The sequence below is a fragment of the Pyxicephalus adspersus genome, chromosome 2, assembly GCF_032062135.1.
Source record: "Pyxicephalus adspersus chromosome 2, UCB_Pads_2.0, whole genome shotgun sequence".
NCBI classification, from domain to species: domain Eukaryota; kingdom Metazoa; phylum Chordata; class Amphibia; order Anura; family Pyxicephalidae; genus Pyxicephalus; species Pyxicephalus adspersus.
This window is the reverse complement of record NC_092859.1, coordinates 31,522,790-31,550,495: the sequence shown is the minus strand read 5'-3', so window position 1 is coordinate 31,550,495 and position 27,706 is coordinate 31,522,790. Positions and strand designations below refer to the sequence as shown.

The 27,706-nt window shown below is 38.5% G+C and overlaps 1 protein-coding gene across 2 annotated transcripts in view; it reads right to left on the bottom strand.

Moving 5' to 3' along the window:
- Positions 1 to 27,488, bottom strand: part of PHF21B (PHD finger protein 21B) — a 75,887-nt gene extending 48,399 nt beyond the window's left edge. For both annotated transcript variants that reach the window (XM_072400281.1, XM_072400282.1), the window contains exon 1: positions 27,017 to 27,488. In XM_072400281.1, the coding sequence (XP_072256382.1) occupies positions 27,017 to 27,070 (54 nt within the window). In that variant the 5' untranslated portion in view covers positions 27,071 to 27,488. The remainder of the gene's footprint in view (positions 1 to 27,016) is intronic.
- Between the last annotated feature and the right edge of the window lie 218 nt (positions 27,489 to 27,706).

Sequence of the window (27,706 nt, the reverse complement as noted above, 5' to 3'; positions counted from 1 at the left end):
GATATGTGACTGCCTCCTCAGTAAGCTGTGGCTGCTGCTATACTTCTTCCCTTAAGGTTCTCTTTAAGTTAACATCTAAGAAGAAGTCTGCTTTAATGTGTGCGGGATTCTCTGGATGTAAACTGAATTTCAACAAAACCTCCTAATCAATATTGTCCTCTTCTATCAAGTATTCCTATTACAGCAGCACACAAGCCCTGTCTGCTTTTGTTTCTACAGCCTGTCAATGAATATGGAAGACAATTGTTTGACTCAGGTGACAGAGGATCTTCCACTCCTTAATCTGTTTGATTTTTATCTTCCTGAGAGGCTGCCATTTCTCCTTAAATCAGTGCTGCACTGCTGGTATTATGAATCACACACCCCTGAATGGTTGGGAAATGATTTCCTTGGAGTAAATCAATCCCTAGTAAAAACACTTGGCATTAATGCAGTTTTATTGCATTTACTGTGACACATCCCTGTATGGAGGCAATGTATTGCCAAAGAAAGATTCCAAGTATTCATTAAAAAGGAAATGTAGTGTTCAAACCTCAGAGAAGGAAGGTTATAAAAACAAATTGTATCAACCATCACTGGAATATGTAACCAGGCATACACTAAATGTATACTATAATATTTCTAATAATATTTGTAAGGGCATAACTGTTTAATAAAATGCTGCTGTATCCTACCAAAAGTCACACCATTTACCTGGGTTACTGTATGAATACGTTTGGATGAAATCAAGTGAGCATGTTACTATTGTCAGACCGGTTTAAGTTCTCCCCTACTAAACTACAGAACACCCCCCTCTCCTGAACCTTATAACCCATTCTTGTTTAGTCTTACCACATTTGAAGTGAGATGTAGTAATATATTTCTGTGCTGCTTAATTTTCTGCTTGCTGGATGAAAACTGCACTCAAAGACAAGAAGTGTAATTATCTCCCTGCTTCAGTTTCGGTTATTCTGTGGATCTGTGCTTCATCTTTTCTGCTGCTTCTTTATTATTAACCCACCAGTCATCAGGGAAGACGGTCTGACATGCACCAAATGGTCGCCTCCATACAAAGAAACAGTGCAGAACAAGGTATGCTAATTCAGTAATTGGGAAAGCCTACAGGCAATAGCAGTGACTCCTCCATTGCCCTGCACATGTCTTTCTTCGGCACAGCCTTCTAAGTACAGGTCCTCTTTAGAGTAAACCTGTTGCTTGGCTCCATGAGGAGAATTTATTTATAAAAGCTAGACCCCACCCACCATTACAGGTAAAGCCGTCTTAACAATCACCTACAGTATACTCACCCAATCTGCTAATGATAAACAATGTCAAAGAAAGCTGAACTATATGCCAGGCACACAGACAAGCAGCACTGCAGTGTTATCCGTCCATACAGTAATAATTAGCAGCTGCAGGGAAACAGTCATTTCCCCAAACCAGATATTGAAGGGATCCAGGCTGCTACATGATGCCATTTGAAAAAGTGCTCTTGAAGGCAGTTTTCTGTAAGGCTCAGAATGAATGGAAACATATCCAATGTTACTATAGATCTCCCAGGAGAGCGCACTGAATCAATTCATTCCGGCAGTAGAAAAAAAACAAAACGCAGAAGCTATTTCAGAAAACGTTAAACGACACAAGGCTTGCTCTACTATATTTAGCTTGTCGGTAAGTTAAGTTTGTGTACTTCGTTCAGCTGTTTTAATTCAAACTCCGGAAGCTTGCCAATTGACGGCAATTCACGCGGAACAAACACACGTCAAACTAAAGCTGCGTACACACGGCAAATTTTTCTCGCCCGATAATCGGTATCGGCCAATTATCGGGCGAAAATCTGCCGTGTGTACAGTCGGTCGTCATCCATCGTCCGACGACGGTCCTGGCGGATCCATGGACGATGGACGACGACCGATCCTAATGAAAGGGAAGGGGAGAGCGCGCAGCAGGGTGCCGCTCCGTCGCTCTCCCCCTCCCCTCTCCATAGAGCATGAACGGTGCTGTATGTACAGCATCGTTCATGCATCGTGCAGTCTTTTCTCGTTGGAAAGGATCGTGAAAGATCCTTTCCAACGAGAAAAATTGCAGGTGTGTACGCAGCTTTAGGCGCTCCTTATATAAAACATACACACAAAACAATTTGTACTGATTTACTTCCATAATGACAGCTTAGTGATAGAAATCCGTTCAATAACCCAAGCATTTATTATCTAAATGATATAATGATCAGATGGATTAGACTGTTCAATATCTTTCACAGCTTATAGATCACAGAAATCAAGGCCCTGAATAAACATTAGGCATGATGTCTCAGAAGGAAGGACAAATCTTCAAACATTCAATGTACAAAGTGCAATAAGCAACAGCAGCCAATCAGAATACATCTTATATTATTGTGAGAAGATGTGACTTCTAAAAACAAAATAAAGTTGCCAAGGTTTGCTGACTTTTGCCCAATATCAATAATTTTTTTGGGTTTAGTTCCGCTCTAATCTCCAAATGACACCTATAATGGTTTCCTTACTAATGGGACATCATCATTAAACAATAAGCTGTTAGATGAAGTTGTACATTACTGCCATGTAATAAAAGTTCTCATTTTACTGAGTGGTCAGATCAGGAAAGGCCAACATTCATATCCACATTGTTGTTCTGGGTAAGTAAATACTGAAGCAAGAAAGACAGCCAGGGAACTAACATTTGCAGAATGGAAAGTCATCAATAGAATCTTCCATGTTTCTCTTAGAAAAGGTTTCCTTTAATCTGCAATCTTTATACAAGTCAGCAAAATAAGACAGAACTACACATTTTAAAGAAAATAAACTTGTTACTTAATTTAAGCTGACTGACTGTTGATATTCACACTCTGCAGCATAATCTGCTGATGTTGTATGAATGAACATTTACAGATACAGCCAGCAGATTTCGGTATAAATCATTCCAGAAGTTTACATAAATTGAGTCAACAAAGATTCACATGTGTTAGGGATTGCTACAAGTTAGCCTAAACGAAGCTCTTTCTTGTTTACTGTTGTCTTTGGTAATTGGAAGCACAGGCCCATCTGCCAGAATGTAGCTGCCCCCTCCTTAAAGCCATTTGTATAAGCAGCCAGCTGTTCCATTCCCTGACTCTCCCCCAATTAGGATTTAGAGTGGGATGGAGCAGAGACAAAAGGTCATGAGATGTAACTGCACCCCAGATAATATGCTCTAGCATCTATTTTTATTCAAGCACAACAATGGAGAGTAGAACAAAAAAAAAGGCATCCCAAAGTTGAAAAGACCATATAAAGCATCTGCTAAAGGTACATGAAAGAAAAAAGTTTCCAATAGCCTGACCTGAAAGAAGAAAGCAACACAAATAATGGGGCTGTTTAGTAATTAAACTGCCTATTGGAATTTAAAGCATGGAATAAACATATATTCTTAAACTAACATCTAAGTTACCATTTAGAATTTTTGTAGATTAACCAGCCTTCTTCTATTCCACGGTGCTGATTTAGCTTGATATTTGTAGAACACAAAACATGTTTTTATAACAAATATCTCACTCTTCTGGTCATGTGATGTAAGCAATCTTTTTTCTAAGCAGCCGGCAACATAGACCTCCAAGTCTTTTATTAGTGTGATTGTGTAAGTAAAACCAGCAGGAATTGTATCTAGTAATGAACAATGTGACAATTCTAGAGTATTGTGAGATTGTTTGTGATTAATACTAGGAACATTCCACATGCTATCATTCCTTGGTTTGCTTGATCATCTACTAGATTGTAAGCTCTTCCGGGCAGGGTCCTCTCCTCCGGTGTCACTGTCTGTATTCGTTTGTCATTTGCAACCCCTATTTAATGTACAGCGCTGTGTAATAAGTTGGTGCTAAATAAATCCTGTTTAATAATAATAATTTTTTATTTTTGCGGACATTGACATGATTAAACAACAGCTTTGCAGCACATCATGTGATGGTATGGGTCATTAAAATGTAGAGTGTGTCAGGGAAAACAATGTGTACACATGAGGAGGCAGAATTTGTATTTATAGGAGATAGGTAGTGTGTAGGACTGCAGAAGAGGTCCTAGGAGTGGATAGATGGACAGCTAAACACAGATACCCAATTGTATTGTTAGTTTTGAATCTGAAAAAGTCAGTTCCAAAAGCAATTCTTTTACCTTCATAACACAGATGAATGGCTTCAAAGTTAGCCTTGTTTAATTATGACTGCAGCGGACCTTTAAGTTTCCAACCTGCAAAAAGTAAGTATTGGTGGTTGATAACTATATTTGAGGTTACTATGGGAAATGCAGATAGTTTCCTAAATTCTCGTTTATAAAATTGACCGCTACAGTAATTACTCCATCATTGTTTATTGTTCCATTCTTTAAAAATTACCCAGCAACACCAAGCTTCGTGGAGTGCATTTATAAATAGTAAGTGGGTTTTTTAAGAACTTACTCTCATTTTCTTCACACAGCATAGTAGATAAATAAACGATTTAAACATACCTGTAATTGTCATGCTTTCTCCATTTTCCTGTTTCACAAATTTGTTGCCTTCCTTTAATATATTCTAGCACTTTTTGACACCTTATGTTTCGTCCTACACAATCATTCCACATGTCTAATTCTCAAGATAACACATTATTATTTAAAAATACCACCAACAATAATGTGCAGAAAGCCACGTTCACATGACAATCTGCTTCACACTAGCTATAAATGGCAAATCTTGTTGAGGAGGTTCACACCATACCCAGGACTTTTAAACCAATATTTACTATTTAAAGGAAATAGAATAACTGTGGTAAAATGCGGCAACGAACCTAATCTTTTTTCACATATATAAGATATATATATGTACATAAGAATGTGATTGCAGGATAAACAGGGATGTTACAAGGACTTAACCTGCCTGGATATATTCTAATATATGAAACATTAATGCTCTTTTCTGTACTATTGGATCAACCCTGCCATCTCCTGGTGCATTACAGACACGCAGCAATTTTATATCAATTGTATTACAACTTATACTCTGCTATCTAACATGTAAACACTTCGTCTTTAAGCAAAAATGTAGGAAGTTATAAAAGAACCACAAGTAATCCAAATAGAGATTTACTGAGAACATGTTAAAGGGCAACCTAATCATTTAAATGGATTCTAGTTGTATATATGTCATCAACTTCATATATATACTCCATTATTGTGCCATAATGTATTAAAAGACTTTGTGAATAGTAAGTAATGATCTATAAATAAAGGAATTCAAAAAGAATTTACAAATACTTTGGCAGGAAAAACAAATTACTTTATTGCCAGAGGAAGGCTTTAAGGCTAAGTACACACGTGCAATAATTGTCGTTGGAACGTATCTTTCACGATCCTTTCAGATGCATCAACGAGTGCTGTGCATACATCACCGTTCTGTTCTATGGAGAGGGAAGGGGGAGAATGACGCAGTGGCACCCCGCTGCACTGAAATTCATTACTTTTGAACCTATTCAGCAAAGTGGTATAACATTTATATTGCAAACAGTACAGTAATCCACAAAATCCAATTTAGTTCCAGTTTACTGCCACTGAACAGATAACACATATTAAAGGAAAGAAGCCACATCCCCAAATAGATACGTATAGGGATTTTTTGATCAAGAAAGTTCAGAGAGTGGGACTTTCAAGGGCTATATAAAACCAACACATTTTTATTTATTTATCAAAAATAACTATGTGTAACACATATTTCCATAAAAACAAATAAAAGCATATTGCCATTGTACAGATGAAAAAAAAATGACTGCTGAATACTTACTGTGAGTCAACTTACAATGCTCCCTGCCTTACAGGATCAGATTCAGAATCAGATAGTGTTCAATATCTAAAGTAACATAATAATAAACCCTTGCTGCAATTTACACTTCTTACTATATATTTATCTGAATGCTGACTTTAAACAGATTTATTAAACAATAAACAAGCTGTCTAATCATATCTAAGCGTCTCTGGTTTATCTAAAGCAGAGGGTGCAAAACTCAGGCCTGCAGGCCAAATCTGGCCCACACTGTATTTATATTTGACCCGCGAGAAAATACAAAATGTCTACTAGAGCTGCCCCGTCAGTAGACATTGCATGCACTGCTAATACTACAAATCCCAGAATGCTCTGCCGGCACATTCATTACCAGATATCAATAAATATTAAGGTTGGCCTGCGACTTTGTCCAACTTTTTCCTTTTGGTCCACTTTGTATTTGAGTTTGACACCCCTGCTCTAGAGGTTGCTAGGGGTTTCTTCAGCAATGAGCAGTTTCTGCCTCTCAGGTCAGTTTGACTGTTAACAATGATTTTTTTGGCTATATGTAAGGTGACATTCTTCCCACTGGCCAGCAATTTAAGAGGCATTCTTCCCACTAATGTACTGTGGATATAATTATTATAGCAGGGCTTCCCTAGAACCTGAAAGTAATTTCAAGAGTTCCCTCAAAAACTGAGAAAGGCTGATCTAAAGGAATAAAGCAGGTTTTATAACCTAAGCTTTTTAGTGCTTATTGTCTTCAAAAGTTCTTCCAGTTCAGATTTCACTGCCCAATAAAGCCACCTGCATAATAAGAAGCTCAACAAAATATTTGATTTACTAGTTTGATTACTTGTTGGTATCACAACCAAATGAAGTCATACAAAAATTTAGCTAAGATTCAGTTCAGTGGTTTTTGAGGCACAGCCTTTTTTAAAATCTTCAAAATTTCCTTTAACACATATAAACCATTTTTATTTAACTTGTAAGCTTGTAACTGGGATAAGGGGCAGGGGTCTTGTTTTAACCCTTTTTATATGATATACAACTCTAAAGTGTTAGTTCCAAAATGCTTTTGCGGAAATCAAGTAAACAAGAAAGTCAGATACATTTTGTTACAGCCAGCAGAACAACCTTCATATTTTGCATCATTTTTTTTATTTTTCTAAGTCTTCAGATGTCTCGTGGATGCCATCAAAGTATGCTATTTCTGTAGCGCACAGGATAACACCCACTGGTTGCACATACCCTATCCCTGAGAATGATATGCTTTCCAGTTACACGGCTTCTCAAAGTACAGGGATCAGAACTTGAAATGTCACATTACAGTGCCTAAAAAAGTAGGTATTTGATTTGTGATAAGTACAATACCAAGCTTCCAGTGTCCGCTGCTCTACTCCATACATTAGAACCTTGGCCCCTTAGTAAATCAGGACCTGTATGTCTATTCCAAAAGACAACAACTGATATTTTTACCAAGTCTCATCCTGCACCATATTTTTTTCTGTAATTGTACAAGCTATATAATTGCTGTATTCACTATATACATTTAAACTAATGTCTGCCTAAATTTTGGTAAGAAACAAGTCTGTATTTATTGGTACACTTTGCACTTATCTGTGGGTAACAAAACAACGCATACAGTTTCAATAGTCTAACATGCCAGCTGGTAACAAAACTAAAAAAAAACGCAGACATATGTAAACCAAGACGTATGTTATTGGGAAAAAGTGGAAATGAGCCTGAACTGCAAGCAAAGCCAAACATATTTGAGAATTTTTCACTCAAAAGATTCACCAGTCAATACTCAAGTGACAATAGCTTAAACTTATCATCTACATAAATAAATGGCAGAATAAGCTGACAGCAGACTTTAATGCAATCAAGCATGTTTGTTTGCCTAACGCAGTGTACCCTAATGCATGGCATGTGTATTCTGATGTTCAGTGGTACATAATTCCTTGGGGTGATATTCCATATAAATGACACTACAACACAACATGGTGCAGGATTAGCATGCACCGTAGTAACTTATTCTACAATTTAAGCACACATACATTCAAAGAATCATGCAGGGGAGAACATGAAACAGCAGAAACAAAATTTATTCCGAGAACTCAGACCTAGGAGTATATCTGCCCCAATAGACAAGATCCTAGCACAGAAGTACCCTACAGAAAAGTGAGCAGCCAATTTTACAACGCTGCTTTCACTAAAAATGCAATTACCTATAAACAGATTATCCGGTGCTCATGTATTAGTAAATCCTTTGTCAGCTAATAAAGTGTAATTCGTAAATATTTCCCTGCTCTGGTTTGCAGGTAACAGGTATGACAGTGATGACAGGATGCCTACTCTTGTCAGCTTATATAAGTGATTGTGTGCATGTGTTGTCAATGATCATTTATGAGTATTTTGCACTACATTAGCTACCTTTGAAAGGACCAGGCATGATGTATGGTTCAAATCCTTGGCAGTCAAAAGGGTATAGAATATTTTAAATAGTTCAATTTTTTTTAGTACTAGTACATAGGACACATGACAAAGTGCCTGCATAAATTTCATTTTGTGCACCCATGATCCCAACCCTTGCTGAAATCCACATACATAGACTGCATCACTAAACACATTTCAATGCTTCGCCATTTCCCTGCCATGAAACAATTCAGTGTGGTGCCTCACCAGTATAGTAGTTTTGAATAGTTTTTTGGCGGGTAATTTTTATAAACTGTATGCTAAGGCAAGAAAAGGATATTTCTGCAAGAGCATATATATTTTGTATTGTTTGTATTATTAGTCTTTTCAAATACCCCTATATAGCAGCAGACTGACAGAGTATGGAGCAGAACTAAGAGCAGTGCTCAACCCAGGAATTTTTTTGAGCCAGGTGGCAAGAAATTGTAGGTGGGTGGCAGTCCCTGTATTGTGACCCAACTCTTCAGTAGCCACATAAAAACAGCCGGGTGGTTAATGAAAAGTGCCGGGTGGTGCGCCCAGCTAAAAGGGAGAACACTGTATGAGCAATACACAAGTGTGCGGCTCCAAAGCAATAATCAGAGGGCTCAATTACCACTAAATGAACATTCAGGCTCCTGTTGGAGCTGCACTGAGCACATCCAGGTACACCCAAAGCTTGGGGTGGTCTTCAGCCCAGATATGTAATAGAAATGTCTGCCATGCCATGCTTTGCATTGTAAAGTTATTAATAAGTAGTTACCCTGAGCAGATACTATGTCATATTGTGACAACAATATTTCATGTTATCTAATTTAGAAAACTGTTTTTTTTTTGGGTAGCTTGTTCCTAGTAAACAATCATTCCAGTAAACAATCATCAAACAAAAATTTTAGCAATCGATAGGAAAGAAAAACATAAATAGAAACAGGGAATGGAGCTTTAAATTTGGTGCTCTCCCCATAGGACAGCCTTTCTTTTACTCAGACCTAACACATTCCAAATCTCCTGTCTTTAGTTTTCAATGTCTGCCAGCTTTGTTTAAAATGTCCTTTAATGAACTTCTCTATTAGCCTGTAGCTTAGCAACACATATTATTACATCGCGGATCAGGAGAACCCGTTTGCAGATGGAGTAACACGTAGTAATTTATTCTCCATATCTTTTATCCCCCTTACTTCTTTCCCTACAAAATGCATGACAGAATCTATAAATGTGGAGTTGGCTGTGCAATATTAATGTTTCCATTGTAAGAGAAGTTGCATTTCGGTTTGGTTAACATGCAAAAAGTAAATGCGCCAGTCATAGTTTGCTCTTCTCACAGCTTCATAAACATTTGAAACATAAAGAGACCTAAGAAATGTTTACAGAAGAAGAAAACACTTTTTAGAAACTGCAGTTCTACCAATCCAGCACCACAATTCTAGCTATTGCCTTTACCTGGGACACTGAAGAACAATGCCACATTTGTGCTGCTAATCTGACATTTCTCTTCCTATGAAACTACCTAAAAACACTACTCCATTCCACCCAATATTTTATAGCACAGACCTTCCAAAGCCCGTAATTGCCACAATCCACACATCAGCTTACTGTCCATATACTTAAATTTGAACTCTAAAGCTGCGTACAAACTGCCAATTTTTGTCGTTGGAAAGGATCTTTCACGATCCTTTCCAACGACAAGGGAGTGCACGATGCATGAACGATGCTGTACATACAGCAGATTTTCGCCCAATAATTGGCCGATGCCGATTATCGGGCGATAAAAATCTGACGTATGTACGTAGCTTTATTGTAAACTAGCATACAGCAACTCGCTATTAAGACTTCACGGGTGAAAGCTGCATGCTATACGTGTGTTCGGAAATCTTTTTGCCACAAGTTAGATGAGGCAGTTAAAAATTTTATGATCTGTATTTCCTATATACAAAATATTTATTTTCTGATTTCATTGTACAGGTGTATAAATTATTGACTGAAATTTGCCAAGTACAACTATCTGTAACTAATAATGGAATGTTTGCACACCATCTAGTTTTCCAAACATTCGTGACACAGATAAAAAGTTATCAATGCAGCATTTTGTATTGTATGTTAAGTTCCAATAATCAGGATACCTGAATCAGGAGAAGTCCTCAACAAACAAATTCATTCTCTCCAGTTCCATTTTGTGGCAGTATTTTCAGATAACATCAGTACTCGGTGGTTACTTTAGGATTAGACACAAGTACACCTACTGAAATAGTTTCACCCGTGCAAACATGAATTTTGATATAATGACCACTGTTCTACCATAATTTACTCTGGTGGTAAATTAGATCCAAGCAGAATGGACTTCCCAGCATATATAGCTAGGTAAAACTCCTGTAATCTGCAATGACAATACCAAATCTAAATAAGTAAAAGTTGTGCAATTAGCATACCTTTTACTTATTTAGGTTTGGTATTGTATTGTCAAGGTAGTTTGCATAAAATTAGTAAAATATAACAAAGTAGTCAAGGCCGGATTGGGAAATACAGCGGAAAGAAGAATAAGGATAAAAAGTTATTTTATAGAATATTGAAAATAAATGTCGAAATGTATGCAATAGGAGGAAAATGTAGGAAAAGTGAACTTGTGCTGCAAATGCTTCTTTTACATGCACTTTAAGTACATTAATTTAGGAGCAACTTAGGCTCTCCCATGGAAGTTGATGAGTGTGCACTATATGCATATTATATTTCAAAGGTCTAAAGAGGCTGTAGTTTATCTATAAGTAACATCAGCTCTTTTGCAATGCAAAGTGAGTTTTACTACAGCAAAACACAGACATAATCAAAAAGAAGTAAGTAGGTCACGAGTCTAAGCATCTTTATACACAATGCATGAAACTACCGGCTATGACAACACTCCAAGGAAGTGAAAGAAAGAAAAACAAGATGACGGATAGAAAGGATCCTTAATCACATCCGAGTGGCAGAAGGCCCAGATACATCTTTATAACCAACCAGAAACCAATGTTACAAAAAATGTAATAACAATCATGTCAAAACACATTCTCCCAAAAATGTAACAGTAACATTGTTACTTCTCTAGTGGCTCTATAGAATCTTACGAAATGCCGGTATTAAGGTGGGGATTCACCTAAAACTAACATTTGTGTTTATGGCAGATTTCCTCAAGTTCATTTGTTTTTTAACGTATAATGATTCTGTGGCAAGGTCACAACTGCTTTTTCTGGCCTAGTTTGCTATGCCCATTATAAGGCCTTCTCATTCTTCTTCCCAGATCTAATCACAGAAACGTCTGAGAAATAAAAGGAACAAGTGGGAGATTCAACTTATAGGGCCTCGTTTAATAAAGCTCTCCAAGAGCTTTATTCAGTTTCTGGGTTGAAAATATTTGCAAACCAATGTTTTTGAAGAAATCTATTGCAGATTTGCTGGATTAGCCAGTTTCTCCCATGATAGTCTATCTTCCCTAGTCTTGGAGAGCCTTAGTAAATTGGGACCATAGCATCCACTGAAAGATAAGAATAAACAATAAGAATTGATAAGGAGAAGGCGCGATCGCCAAACATTTGTTAACTAATTATTTTCTTGCTAAGTTTTGAAACTTTATAGTAATTTTATCAGTACATTGATGCTGGAGTAGGTGCATGTAGTCAGAAAATTGCTGGCAGATGTTAGAGGAGAAAAAAGTTAAAGCAGTACTTTATGAAAACAAACAAAATGGCAATTGTTTCTGATGTACAGTTCTTTGGTAAACCAAACGTCATTCAGCACAGTTTAGAGATTGAATGGTGTGGTTTCTGCATGATTACATACATGTGGTACCATTCAACCATAGTGTAACTTTTAAGATGCAGTATGCAGGATCTTTACAAATAATACCGCACCAAACACACAGATGTGATAGTTCTCACAGAAATACACATTACAGATATATCTAAGCTCTTTTTTAATAAGATGTGATCATGCGTTAAAACGCAAATAAAACATGCAGGTGTGAATGGGTTTTTATGTCCGCTTTGCTTGAGGTGAAACCAGCCAGGCTTTGAATAGGGATGTTGAGTGCACCAAGCTGCATGTACTTAGCTAAGAGAGCCATCGTTCATTCCAGGCCCAGCTCTAAGACTTCCTGACTTCCAGTATCCAGGTGCTGCTTCATGCACTATTAACCGACTCCTTCCCTCTGGAATGGCAATGAGCACAAGCTGTGTAATGGGAACACTAAGGAGAACATCATATCAGTGAAAAGATTGGAGATGAGAATTGTCAGTCTTTATCGTTTTTCTTGATAAGGTTGTTACTTGCACTGTTTGAGAAGAAATGTCATGAATTTGAAGAGAGCAGGTAAAAAGAGTGAAATATCAGATTGGGGTGGACTGACCCTTTAAGTGAAAGCTATTTCTTCACTCTAGCCTGTCGATCAATTTATGAAAGTGTCATAAGAGGAAATGAGCTTACCACACATAACCCAAGGCTTCAGTTTCTATTACCAGAATTTTACCAAATTCATGTATCACACCACAAGACTTTAATTGTATCGGATTTAACGGGTAACAACAAACCAAATATAGCCAAATGATGTTTCAATTTTGTTAAACAAAGTGAACGACAGCCAGCTTCACTTTTAGCTCCATGTGCTTATATGTTCATGTTAGGTTCTTTTTTTATCTATATGAAGGCTGCAGAAGGACCCCAACTCCTCCTGTTATTATCAATACGGGGTGTAACAAGCCATTTATCTGACAACGCCTCGAATCCTCGTGCCGCACGTAACCAGAATAAAAATACTAGTACAGGGAAGATTAACAATTTAGACATCAGTCATAAAGAATGGCGGCTTTTCTGTCACTCTGTGCAAAGCAAAGTACTAGGCAAGTACTAAGCATGTGCGGTACTGTACAGCACACAGGCTGAAGGGTATTTATCCTGCACAACCCTACACAAGCAAGGCCAGCACAATGCCATTTAACTGTGCGTATGACATGCTTTAAGGCACATACATAAATAAAATAGTGACATATTATAACATAATGTAACATTACTTCAAGAAAGTACCCAAAATGCAACAGTAAATGTAAGGAAATAAAAGGCCGTCTTTATTTTTTTTAAAAAGCGTAAACCTGCTCATTACACAGCTCCCTGCTAAATGTGTTAAGGATAAAGGCACTTTCAGTTGCCCTTGTATTTTCTCAGGAAGCATCAGACCATTGTAACTACATAACAAAGCTAGCAAAATGCTCGCCTGAGTTACCAGTAGCTGCACCTCTACTCACAAGAAAGCCATTTCCATTCACTGGGGTTCAGCCAATCAGAACAGCGGAATATTCACCGCCGTTTGTAATGAAGCTGAGAGAGCAGATGCAGGCCTTAGCAGAAAAGGAATCACACATACCATCGACCCCCACCAGTCATGGGCTCAGAATAGAAAACATGGCAATATATGCATTAAAGGAATGTGTCCCTAATAAAAACATTCACTTTTGCAGGTAACAATTCCCTTGTTAGTTACAATCACATGATACTGCAAAACTGGAAGCACCCAGGTTCATTTTATAATGTCATGGTAAATTCAATATAAGAGTTGGCATTTTGAACAATTATCTGCACCGCTCAGGCACAAAGCGTTAAAAGCTCCCTACTGTAACATGACTTCTGTTTGAGGTTAAACACTCGAAGAAAAACTCTCATGCGTGAAGCAGAATCAGTGTTGTAGAGCACACCGAAACTCTGTAAAAATCACTTTTATTTTTTATTCATGTAAGGGAACCAGAAATAGGAAATCAGGAGTTTGGCTTCTTCTATTTACATTTCCAAATTCATAGCATAAAACAGCATGGTGTTAAGAGCGCCTGAATGCTGCAGATAACTATTTAAATAGCTGCATACAGTGTGAATTGTTACACTGCAAAATTAAGACAGAGTCTGATGTTCTAGCAGTGACGAATAAAGAGAAACAAGAGAGGCTGAATAAATACTTCTCATGGAAAAGCCTTTCCAGGCTTCCAGTAGCGCTGGGATTAATATTACACAGTATTTATATAGCGCCAACATATTACACAGCGCTGTACAAAGTTCATAGTCATGTTACTAGCTGTCCCTCAAAGAAGCGCACAGTCTAATGTCCCTACCATAGTTATATGTCTTTATTACAATCTAAGGTCAATTATGGGGGGAAACCAATTAACCTACATGTTTTTTGGAATGTGAGAGGAAGCCTGCAGGGGAACCTGCAAACTCCATGTAGATAATGTGATGGCTGAGATTCGAACCTGGAACCCAGTGTTGCAAAAGCCAGAGTGCTAACCACTGAGCCACCACACTGCTCAAAAAAAGCCTAGGCATTTTGTCACATGATCTGTGCTGACAAAAAGGCTCCTTGTTAACAGACATGACAACATTCATTAAGTTTAGAAATTTGGCATTTTCTTTAATGTATTTCATCCTTTTAATAAACTGATTCACTGATGTCGCAGCCTTTCTATGTACACTTCAACAATGTGATCACAACTGGAACCCCATGTGACAACACAGGAGCCAAACTAATCAACAATCAGAGACACCCTACAACATGAAGAATCAAAACAAGTACAAGTATTGTTGCTGTCAGCAGGTTTTAAAGTATAAAAAATTAATAAAAACAACTGTTAATATGACAATATCATGTTTTCGGTATACTTATACGGAACTTTAGCCTTAGGATCAGACTATAAGTCTGCTTTAAAGGAAAAACAACACATTTTGTTTTCCTCAGCTGATTACCAGGCAATAGCAGCCTTCTATAAAGGTATGATCTAACTCCTCATGACATTATCATTAGTATTCGTACAGTCAGTGATTATATTCTGATGTTATAAAGCAGTTGTTACTTAGTAAATTTTTTAAATATGAACTTATGCACAAAGCTTTTTTGCCTGTGGTGAAGTTCTGGCCTCTATGGTGCAGCTGTAGTTGTTGCCTCTGTATGGTTTCTCTAAGGCTAATAAATTTCACTCTGCCTATAGATCAAAGAATCGGAGTCAGACCCCTTGAGTGGATGAAGCACAACATAGTACCCAGAGAGAAGGGACTGCTGTGCAAGGCTAATCGGAAGACACTGGATTTGCACACACAGCAATTAAACACATTACACAGGGAATCGGAATACTATGAGGACAAAAAGGCCCCTTCAGAGGATACCAACATGCACCTAATAAATAAACAATGGATGATTTACCCATTTAGATAAGGGAAGAACTTGTCTTCGAGGATTCCAGCACAGGAATGGTGAATTAGAAAAAAGTCATCATTAAAGAGATCTGAAAATCAGAGTTAGGCTTACAGAGGTGAAGGCTTCAGAGTGCAGCATCCATCCAGCGAAATCTGATTAGAAGATACGCTCAACTAAAATGTTTTACCTCCTTTTTGGAAAATTTGTTTACAGCAACTGATTTCAGGTGTCTTTTTAGTCTGTGAACTCCACAGTATGAGATTACACAACACAACATAGTTTATTGTAATAACAACAAATACCAAAGCACTGTAAAAGTAAAAAGAACAGAAAAGTGGCAAGGGCCCAGTCATGTGACTAGCCTCCCCTCCAATCACAACTTCTTCTTCCACAGTGTGGAGCACTATGGAGTCCACTGGATAGCTGTATACATGACTAACAACTGAAAGTAAGGATTAAATAACAAAAACATTTTTTACTAATTTTCCTTAGCAAAAAACTAAATACTCGACACCCTAACAAACTATGCATCTGTGCTTATGCTCTACTCAATATCACGTTGGTTGAGATTACATCTAATGCAGAATCAGTGTAGATAAATCTCCTAGTGCACTTTAGGAGATACATTTTGGCATTCCTAGTTCATCACATCTTGATCCCCCTCCCCTACACCACCACCACCTGCATAGAAAAAAGACCTGCAGCTCTCCATCTAGTTAGAGAAACCTTGTACCATGTGGTATTTTGTCGCTGCCTAATCTAAAAATGCTATTTGTATTTCTGTTTAGACTTGATTATAATAAATAAAAGAAAATATAAACAATACCAATAAACATTTCTGTTTTAAAAAATAAATCTAAATAAATGTATATATATATATATATATATATATATATATATATATAAATATATATATATACACGCTGCACCTGATCTGGGTATCTGTGTGAGCGTTGCATGTGTAAGATTCCTCTGTGTTTGTCAGTGTACAAAATGTACTCTAGCAATAGAACAATCTGCACAGGAAGTTCTAGGCTATGAAAATAACTGCACTGTGCATGGAGTCATCGTAGAATATTTTCAGCATACATAAGATCATGTCCCTCCACGCTGCGTTACTCCATGCTGAACTCATCAAATCAGAAGTGATTTAAGACACAAGAGTGAATCAGGTTTAAGACATTTAGAGGAATCTCTTATGAGATGGCGTAACACAGTCTAATGAAAAAAACTACACTCAGAAGCAACTCCTAAAGGAACATAAAAATACATATCCCTACATATAGATCATGGAAAGCAGAACTGTAGTCAGGCTAAAAGCATCAGCAAACTTAAATATCAGGTTTCACCTGCTTTTTCTTTTTGTCTGTAAACTGCAGCCATACATGGAAACAGAATGCTACAAATTACATATGTGGATGCTTGCAATCAATACATTTTATCGACTAAACACACAAAAGCAGATTATTGTCAGTCGCTTTATTTTCTGCTACAGGCCCAAAATTTTACTCCTCTCTTGCAGCAGGTACGACATAATATAATAACTACGCTTCCTTGCGGATAAGTCTGGTAAACAATGCAAACCTCACAAAGGTGTCTGGAAAGTGTAAGGCTACGTATATATGTGCAATAATTTTCTCTAGAAAACGAACGATTAACGACCAATCAACGAATATTCACGATTATTTTGAACGATTGTATAGGGCACGATTCTGTACATGCTGTAACGATATGTATGTTCAAAAATAATCCACCTATATTGTACATACACTAGATATGATCATATGAACAATGCAGGAAGTGACCTGTACCAGGGAAAGTGTACTGCAGAACAATCCACGATCACTGAATGACCATACACACAATAGATAGCGAACGATCGTCATTCAATCAGATCCGCCGGGACAGTCGTTTGTTTTCAGCGACATTTCTCTTTTATCAACGTTGTTGTTCACTTTTTTTGTTAACGATTATTGGACGATCGGTCGTTAATCGTTTGTTTCCATCGATAAATGTTGCATGTGTGTACATAGCATTTGTGGGACAGGGCTGGGTTTAAATCATTTACAATGAAATGCAGTGCTTCACTTAATCTATAAATCAGGATACTGCTTGTCATCAATCAGTGGTGAATGCATGAAAAATATCAAAATCTGATCAATAGACATTATTAGTGAAGGATGTCTATAGCAGTTATAAGATGTGTAATAGGCATTAAAGTAACCTTTCATCCTCAGAACCACCACTAACCTAAGTATAGGAGATTAGTTTCACGGCTCTGGGAAAGCCTCAGTGGTAAAATATTTTATTCATCTACATTGGAGGTCTCATAGTTAACTTACACAGCTTATGGCTTTCAGAAGATGGAAAGAGTAATTGTACTTATTACAACGTTTACATTACTTTAAAGAACTACTAACTACAAAACTATGGATGTCCCCCCATCTGTGCAACAATATAGATAGTTGGCATTAGTGCAATTTTTTTCTTTTCAAACCAGATGCTCAATGCTAGCAGCCATGTCAGCCATGTAGATGGCACCAACAATTGCTCATTTGTAATCTTTGATATACCGGTAACTAGTCAAAAAGTGTGATTTATGTTTCAACATATCACTCATAACTACAATGCTTGTAAAAAACTGCTAAAACAAACTTATTTACTCAAACATTACTTCCTCCAACACAAATATTAAAATCTAAAAAAAACAACTAAACCCAAAACTATATTGTTTGTATGATACCAAAGCGCTACCATTAAGATTCACACGATTGTATGTCAAAGTACCCCCACCTATGAGATAATTGACTTCCCTGTGCCTTTGCTGTAAAACTAAATCCTCTAAATGGCATTGTGATATACAGAAAAAGGACTAGGAGTTTTCTAAGGCTGTACTAAATAGAAGGTCAGCAGCCTGCTGGAAAATATTGCTTTCCATGGTGACACAATTCCAAAAAATCATCTCTTGAGATTATCTCTCAAAGAGTTTTATTATCTATGATGTCATCATAAACCTCTATTTAAATTAAACTTACAATTGTCTCTATGTTTAGTGATAATGCTGCTTACCTGGCTTTTGAGTATCTAGTTTTAGGACAGAAGTCACTGACCCAGTATAAGCATACAGATCACAAAAATCTGGGAAAAGTCAGCAATCTTTACTTGCAAACCTTTTCTGTCTCAGTTGCTAAAAGTTTTTGGTTCACAAAAGCTAAAAAGCAACCATGTTTCAGTAGATTATTGGTGTTGTGTGTATCAGTGCAGCAAACACAGGGAGTTGTACAGAAAGTAATGCAAAGTGAGCAACATTTTTCTGTTTCATTAACCAATATAAGTCATTCAAATTGCACATGTTGGTAGAATAACTCTTCCCTTATATAGGTTTTTTAGAATCTTTTTCTTTTCTTAACAGATGAATATTACAAAAGTTACTTTCCGTCATTTAGTTCTTGATGAAGGAGGAGTTCAGGCTGTCCGACATCCACATGAGGCTACAGAATATTTACATTGATACCACTGACCAAAGCAATGGACAAACAAGGATGAAGAAGGAGAAACTAGCACTGAAGACAAACCAAGCAGTGGGAGATCATCAACTGCAACCACTGACATGAATGGTCAGCAAGTGGATGAATTGATTCACAAAGACAAAGAAGTCACCATACATTGGCTTGCTGCACAACTGGACTGTGGACACAATCCCACGCAGATAAAGGTGAGTATCCAAAAGTGAAAAGTGGGTACCTTGGAATCTACATGATCCAGAAACAAAGAATCAATCCATGCAAGGGTGTAAAACTTTTTCCAAGCTTGAAAACTTTCAGGGGTCAGTAATCAGCACAAAAAGCCATGACCTTTCCAACATTACTTTGATGAGCAGCAAGAGGTACACTGAGACACTCAATAAGCTTAGAGAAGTTTTAAGGATCATAAAAACTATCTGCATTCGTCATGACAATGTGCAACCACACATATCTTTGGCAACAACTGGCACATTGAGTTGGTCAGTGGCAGTGTTCTCCCCAGCCCCTTTTAGCTGGGCGCACCACCCGGCACTTTTCAGTAACCACCCGGCTGTTTGTGGGTGGTTACTGATAAGTTAGGTCACCAACCCACAATTTCTTCCCACCCAGCTTGATAAAAATTCTGAATTTAAAAAAATGAGTGGTCATATCAAGTACCAAGAAAAAGTGAGGCCCATTTCACCATTGTGCTGTGATCAATCACAGTTCCCAATTTCTCCCATTTAAGCATCTTGTGCAAACATTTGTATGCGGTTGCACTGAATTGCAGTTCCTGAAAGAGAATGTTGCTTATGGCTTTGCAGTAGCTCTTCCTTCTCTGAAAGAAAAAACAGTCTGCAAACACAAGGGCAATGAGTGCAAATCAGTTCACCTACAGTGCAGTTTGCCACTCCTGGGCACAGCAGTTTTTTATGCACCTGGCAGGAGCTTACTGCGCGGTATGCAACCCAAAGTGTGATAGGGGCCTAATAGTACACTTTTAATATAGCACTCAATGTACATTTTTATTTTAATTAAAGAAACCCAAACTTATTTCTTTTCTGTCAAGGAATGTGGTTGCTATGGGTAACATTTCCTTCATCATTCATGCACATAGGCGCATTTATTTCAGCCATGAGATGGGCTTTCTTAGACATATGGTAGCATCCACTAAGCATCTGATAAACAAACCCCTGCATAAATTGATACAATTCACCATCTGCTACATTGTATTGTCATTTTTTAGGCTTTAGATCAACTGTCACACTGTAATAAGAAAATGATCAGAAACTGGTAACTAAGCAAAACACCTCTTGCTAAAATCCTGTAGTTTAGCCAGGCCTAAGCTACAAGCCATAAGAAAAGTTGAAAGTAATATGATTTAGAATAAATCATCCATATCCAGAGTCTGCATTTATTTCTAATTGCCCAGACTGAAAATAAGGAAGTTTCACAGAGTTTTGGGTCCATATCAGAAAATGGATAACTTTGACAGCATCCTGCTTTTGTGGTTTTAAACATTTGCTAGCTATTGCATACGGTCTGGTACAACAGTGGTTCCACTCCCATTCACTGTTTGATGGGAAATGTGACCCCAGCCGCTGACAGCTGAGCTGCAGCCTTGAGTGCAAGGACAGAATATCAAAATGTGCACAAAGTGACAAGCTAAACAGATCCCTGGGGTAACAGATCCCTGAGGTAACAGGTAACCCTAAAAAAAACCATAACTGGTACCTTGCCTACATGTTCTATACCTGTTCCATGGCTACTATTTTAACATGCCTGTCCCCAACATAGCATGACATTATTCAGCTTCTGCCGATTGTATTGAGAGATTGAGATGGCCTTTAAAGAGTCAGCTCACCAATAAGATATCTCACTAGTAGGTGGAATCTTCTGGAATGAACTACCCCCTTTCTTTCCTAGACTATATCTACTAAGACCCTCAGTGGTGATATTTTCTTGCACCATTTTCATCTGGTAATTAGGCAGGGAAGGTTCAATGAGTAAGAAAAAGACCTGCTCACTGCATCATTCATACAATTTCCAATAATTATTGTAATACCCAAAGTTCAATGGTAAAAACTGTGCAATGCACCACACGTAAAACGATCAGATGGGATATGAACTAAGCTCCTTGCACCTTCAGCTGTTTCTGCTTCTCTACTTTCTCTATCACATCAATGTGCAATCCAGCTAGGAAAACAGGCCGGGATCCTCTCATAGTAAGTGCACAGACCTTGGAATTCCACCACAGAAATATTGCTATAAGAGTACCTAAATAATGTAAAAAGCCAATATGTGGTTTAGCTACCAAAAACTGTAATGTGAATTTTGGGAGGAGAGATCCTTTAAGCTGTATAGTAGGATAGGAATGATGGGATATATCAGTTTAAAAAGCTAGAGAACTCTCATTTGCCTTTTATTGGTAGCTGACTCCTGGAATCTTATGCTTCTAGCAATATTATTAGAAACAACAACACCAGGCTTGTATTTATTTAGCTACAAAAACTTTACTTGCTACTGTTTAGCCTGTTGGCTATAATTTATAATGAACTGTCCATAATAGCAATTCTTTTATCAAGCTGTTATGATTTCTGATATTAATTAGCAGTTGTTGAGAGAAGGCCACAGGCAGCAGCCATTTTGGTTGGCTTTACACCAAAGACAATATGCTGAAGCTTGTTAACGGAGCTACAGCAACATAGTTCATCAAACTGCTGGCCTTGTTTAAATTAAACATGCTGCAAGTCATGAAATCGGCACCACTTCACTCTACAGCTTCCTATACCACAATTCCATTGCACAGATTAAAACAACGAACTAGATCTGACAGAAGATTTACCTCATTTGTTGGCTTAATATTTGCTGTAAAAAGGTACTGATGGACAGGTACAGTGGTTGAAATTGATGGACTTATGTCTTTTTTCAACCTGACTTACTATGTAAATACACGTGGTGGTGCTAAAAACAAAAAAAACTTCTCAGTTCATGGAACAGAATTCACGACCATTCAGTATTAAATAAACCAAAAGACAGAGGAATTTTAGCAAAGAAAAGAAAGAGATGTGTAACAAGGGCAAGCAAGCCAGATCAGTTTAAAAGATTTGTCTGTAAACTTTTTAGGCCTGACTGGAGTGCTTCTTAAAAGTGCTCTCTGGTTCCTAGATTGGACTGACTGGCTCCTGAACTCTGCGCAACATTTTATTGCACAACATGGGCACCAACAAACACTAAGCTACCTCTACAATTCTTAATGTTACGGCTTATCACAACGTGTAAAAAGCGATGAATCTCAGCTCCTCACTGCAACCAGCATATTTTAGCTTCTATGAACTTAACACAATCAGAACAATGAAAGATGATTGCCGTTTGGCTGTTACAAGTGAGTGCATTGCCTAGCAATGTTTTCATAAACTTGGAAGCTTCTAAGTTGCCGAATGCTTTCGATGGTTAGAACTGCTAAACTATTCTAGCCTACATAGACAAATGTGTGTTCTTGCAAATCAAAGAGAATGGAAGACAATTGAAGCAAAATCTAATGCAAACAAGCAGCTGGGGTCCAAATCCCCCCAGATCGCTGCAGTGCTTGCTCTTTTTTTTTTTTTCTTCCCGAGCTCCATATTTAAACAGTGCGTGTTGTGTGACAAGAATTAAGTCCGTGCTGGGATGAGATGACAACACATATCAGATTATTAGACCTTAGCCAATAAGATTTATAGAGCAATGATAAAAATGAAGCAATGAACCGAATGATAATGTGTTGTGATAAATCACTCCCTTAAAGTACAGTTTATGAAGCAGTTTCATAAACTGGAAAAGATAATGATACAGCCGACGTATAAACTGGATAATTAGCACAAAAGCAAAAGGGGAATGTGAGAAAGGAAATAATAAAAACTATATTATTTGTAAACAAGCACAGCTGAGTGAACACGATCATACCGGGTTGTAGAAAGTATTAAAGCTTGTTGCATCATCCATGCAGCACTCGGTATAATGCACAATTTAGATATTTACACACTACAACCTTTAATTAAATGACCAGATTCAAAGGACGTACTGGCCAAGTGTGTGTACAGCATGCTTTTCATTTAGCAAACATGGCTGAACTTATGCAAAAGGTGCTTATCTTTCATACACAAATCTGATACAATATCCCCACATTGCAGAAATATAATCTTTAAACTCTTTTAAATCTGAAAATGATCAAATTTGAATCACGTCATCAAAGTCCTAGTAGCTAGTACTCTGCAAGTCTTATAAAAAAAAAGGTTACAATTGTAAACTGACATCTTCGAGTTATAACTCTGATATTTAACTTGAATATATTTGTAAAACTTCAGACTGCACCAGTTACTAAAATGATTGCAATATGTGTACAAGTGCTAAACGTCAATGGTAAAAACCTCATAAACATCGTAACGTTTCAAGTGATGTAGTTATTTTTGATGCAGTGAATATCCCTGCAGATGCTCTTTAAAGGACACATTGGTCCTAGAAGTGCATTAATGCAGTAAAGATAAAAAAAAAAAAAAATCTGCATCCTTGAAAAAGAACCGCTTGTCTGTTTTACTCCTATTTAAAGGTCTAACAGTCTTTAGGTATGGAAAGGCTTTGCTTGGCTAAAAGAAAAGTATCTGATTTCTGATTCTGTACAGTGATTAAACATCTTTGTGTGTTTCTGCACGAGTAAAAGGGGTGATTTGATCCCCTCCCCCTCCAAAAATGGCATCAAAGCAATCAAAATGGTAATGTTGAGCATGAATGGGGCCCATCCCCCATCTCAAACTCTGCAGACTTTTCTCCATGTTAGGAAGAAACCAACACCCCTTCCTCACAAAATGGAAGCTTCCACTACCAAACTGAGAGTGCTGACAAACCCTCATTAACATGACAAGGCTTCCAAACTCAAGCAGAAGTAACAGCAGAAATCACCCAATGCTTTGCACAAGGAAAGGATTGTGATCAGTTGCTTGATAAAGGAGCTGTTCCAAGTTTGGTGCTGAAAAGCTGCTGCATTCCTAAGGAAGGGCAATCGATTCATTGAAATGGGGGGAGGAGAGAAAAGCAAACTGCTCACATTCAACCTAGGAAGCAGCACCCAGAGCCCTAAAAGCAGCCAGCATACATGAAAGTTCTGCGCATTTCACTACACTGGGGGAAGGAAAGGCTTTCAATGGCATCTGTCCATGGTACTGAAAGGAGCTCAAGCACATAACACATACTGCCTCCCCCCTTCTTTCATTTCCGGCACAGCCATGGGAGAAGGTAAGGACCCCCTCCTCCCCTAGTCACTGCACTCGTGGCAAACACAGAGTTAACTTTGTGATGCCAAGAAAGAAGAAGAGAGTGAAAGTGTCTCAATAAAGCCAGAGGAGAAAGTGTTCAATGGATGCCTGCTGCAGCAATCTGCAACAAAGAACACTCCAACAACATCCATCTGCTGTATCCTCATCCCCCTCATCCCCCTACAGCACATCAACATCACAAACTCACTCCAAGAGTCTTTTTTTTTTTAACAAGATGATCTGCTCAAGATGGAGGCCTTGCAAAACATAAAAAAAATCCATGTAACTACAAGTGACAAGTGTCCGTGCGTGTATGTGTGATTTCATGGAGGTGAATGCTGCACACTGATGATTGTCCATGTAAAATAAAACACTTACAAAGTATGGCGTGTAGAGAAAATCATCATTCTGATGTCCCATCACCACATCTATCATTATTTGTCTTGCACAGATAACTTGTAACTTTAAGGATAAAAGGAAGCACTTTGTTGTAGCTACAAAGTCAACATATTGTGCAAAAGAATTTTCATGTGATTTGTCTTGTGTAACATAAGAAGGGGTCAAGTAATCATTTCATCTCCATAGCCATTTCCAGACACCTTTTATTTTAAATATCCATTAAAAAAAAATAACAGAAGTCTCTTCCTTTACACTGGAATGATCTCTTTTAAACGATGGGAGCCGATAAAGTTTGTCATCCTCCCACTGTACTCCAGCACAAACAACAAATCCGAAGGACACAAAAATAGCTTAAATGTTTAAAAATCTGCAATTACCTGTGGCTCCTGCTTCATCCGTGCAACTAGTTTCTAAGGAAGAAAGAAAATAAAACCTAGGATGCCTTATAAAAAAAAAAAAAGTGTATCTAGATAGAAAAAGAAAAAAGAGTGTCGGAGGAGGAGGAATGAGAAAGTGTTTCAAGTTTGATGGAAATGGGGAGGAACAAAGAGGCAAGTAAACACACACAGTGCGTGTGTCAGGCAGTTTCCCCCAAGCCAGCTCATAAATATTCAGGTCTCGTCCTAATCTCCACGCAGCAGCACCGCAATATTACTTCCAAATCCTTGTTGCTTGCTCCAGCAAAAGACAAGGGAGGGAGGGGGCGGGGAGAGGAGGGAGGGGAGGAAGAAGAAGTAGTGAGAAAGATGGAGAGGGGGTTGAAAAAAAAAAAAGGAGAGGAGGGGGGAAGAAGAGTGGGGAGAAGGGGAGGGGGAAATAGGAACAAGGGGAAGAGTAGGGGGAAGGAGGGGTGAGTGCAAAGAAGAGTAGGGAGGGGGTGAAGGATGGGGATGAGTAAAGACAGGAGGGGGAGAGTAAGAAAAGGGGGAGAAAGTAAATGGCTATAGTAGTGAAAGGTGAATAAGAGAAAAAGTAGACCAGGGAAATGGAAGACTTTGTGTATGAAGTTGTCAGAGAAAAACAGCACAGAAATCAGAGGCGGAGAGTAAACACCATCAAGTAAAGTGATGAAATGATGCAGAGTGGAACAAGTGAATAGCCCGGAGTACATCGCGTGAAATGGCAGCTCGCATCTATGGAGAGACCATTGAGGAACCTTCTGATACCAAAAAAAAAGTTAAAGAGAAAAAAAAAGGCAACAAAACGCCTTATATAAAAAAAAGTGTATCTAGATAGAAAACACCAGGATTCGCATCTATGGAGGGACCATTGAGGAATCTTCTAAGAAAAAAAAAAAGTTAAAAAAAAAGCAACAAAATGTGACCAGAGGATTAAATATATTATGATGTGGAAGTAAAATACATCTTTAATATAAAGGAGGGGCAGAGAACACTCCATAAAGTCTATTAGGAAATGATGATAAATAGAGATTAGAAAGGAATGAGAACAGAAGGAAAGGGCTCAATGTCTGTGAAAAGTGTGCGCCAAGTGAAGTTTATTGCAGAGGCCAGGTTCTTAGAATATAATTCACTTGGGCCTTACTATAAAGATAAAAACTCTTTTTACATTTTAGGCTGTACATCAAGCTAAGAGTAGCTGAAACCCCATCCCTAAAATCTCACAAACTCCAACACGACAATGATATCATAGAAGTCCCCTATTTATTCCTTCCTGTTGTGTGATACTTCCCCCACCTCCTAGATTGTAAGCTCTTCGGGCCAGGGTCCCCTGTATCTGTCATTTGCAACCTATTTATTGTACAGCGCTGCGTAATATGGTGGCACTATATAAATCCTGCTTATTATTAATATTAAGTTGTTTTTTCATCTCTTTGACATCATGCCATGAAGGTTCGAATGATGGTTCGAATGGTTCCATCAGGAGCTGCTTTGGTCACCGAAGCACAGAGACAACATGCAGCAACCTATGGAGTATGTGCATACAGACAGGAAGCAACTGAACAGATACAAGAAAACAATAATATTAAAAAAAAAGGTGGTAGTCCACACTGGGTGAAAGTTGTGTGAATCCTTCAAACTTGTTCAAGAATATTATCCAAAGAGGGGTGAAGGTGAACTTTTACAAAGGGTGTCACCTACAATTTTTTCTTGTATTTTAAAAAGGCCAGGGGAGTGGATAGAAGTATTGATAGTAAGAGCCAACTAATAACTATGAATGACAGGACTGAAGAAGAAGGAGTAATAAAGTTGGGGGGCAAGTATGGTGACTTACACCTGCAGGGGGGTGCAGGGAGTTCTCTGTGACAACAATAGAGCAGGTGACAACGCTTCCACACAAGTCATTTCTAATAAAGTAGTTGTCAAAGTACCCCCAGGCGAGGTGCATGATGGGAGCAGCCTGGGGAGCCCCCCCTCCCTTCCCCCCAGGTTGGGGGTCATTACCTGGTGACACTGGATCTCCACTTGGATGGCCTCCTGCAAGCTCTGCACTTCCATGACCGTCCGCCCCTTGTCAGTCCCACCCGAGAAGTTTTGTCACCCCTCCCTACTCGGGGTCTCTTCGTGTCAGGGGCTCCTCGGTGGAGTCCGGTGAAGCCGGGGCGCTGAGTGAGCTCCTGTCCGCGGAGAACTACTCGCTGTGAGCAAGTTGTGAGGGGAGCGGACTCATCACTTCGCACTCATCCGCTCACTACCCCCCACTCGGAGTCGCCCCTTTTCCTCAGCCGTCTTCTTTCTACTTCCCCAAAGAGCTTTTCTTCAGCTGAGGCGACTCCCCTCGTTCCGCCAGACCCTCTTTCCCGTCTTGTTCGCCGAAGTTTTGAAGAACGCTCGGAGACGCGGGGACTACTTTTCTGGACCGTAGCACGCGGAAGGATACTCAGAGCTAGGGGCAAAGCTTTTTTTTTTCAAGCTGCTGAGAGAAGAAAAGTTGGTAGCGAGGCGCGCGCGCGAGCGATGCCCGGATGCGGAGGAGCAGAAGAAGGGGCGTGCACGGGAGCGCGCACACAACCCGCTCCCTATGTTTTGTATTGGAGCTGAATGTGACGTGATGGTGAGGGGGCTTGGTCGAGGAGTGGGATGCCGTGCGCAGGCGCAGTGTCTATTCTCAGTCAAAGTGATGAAGATGCTGGG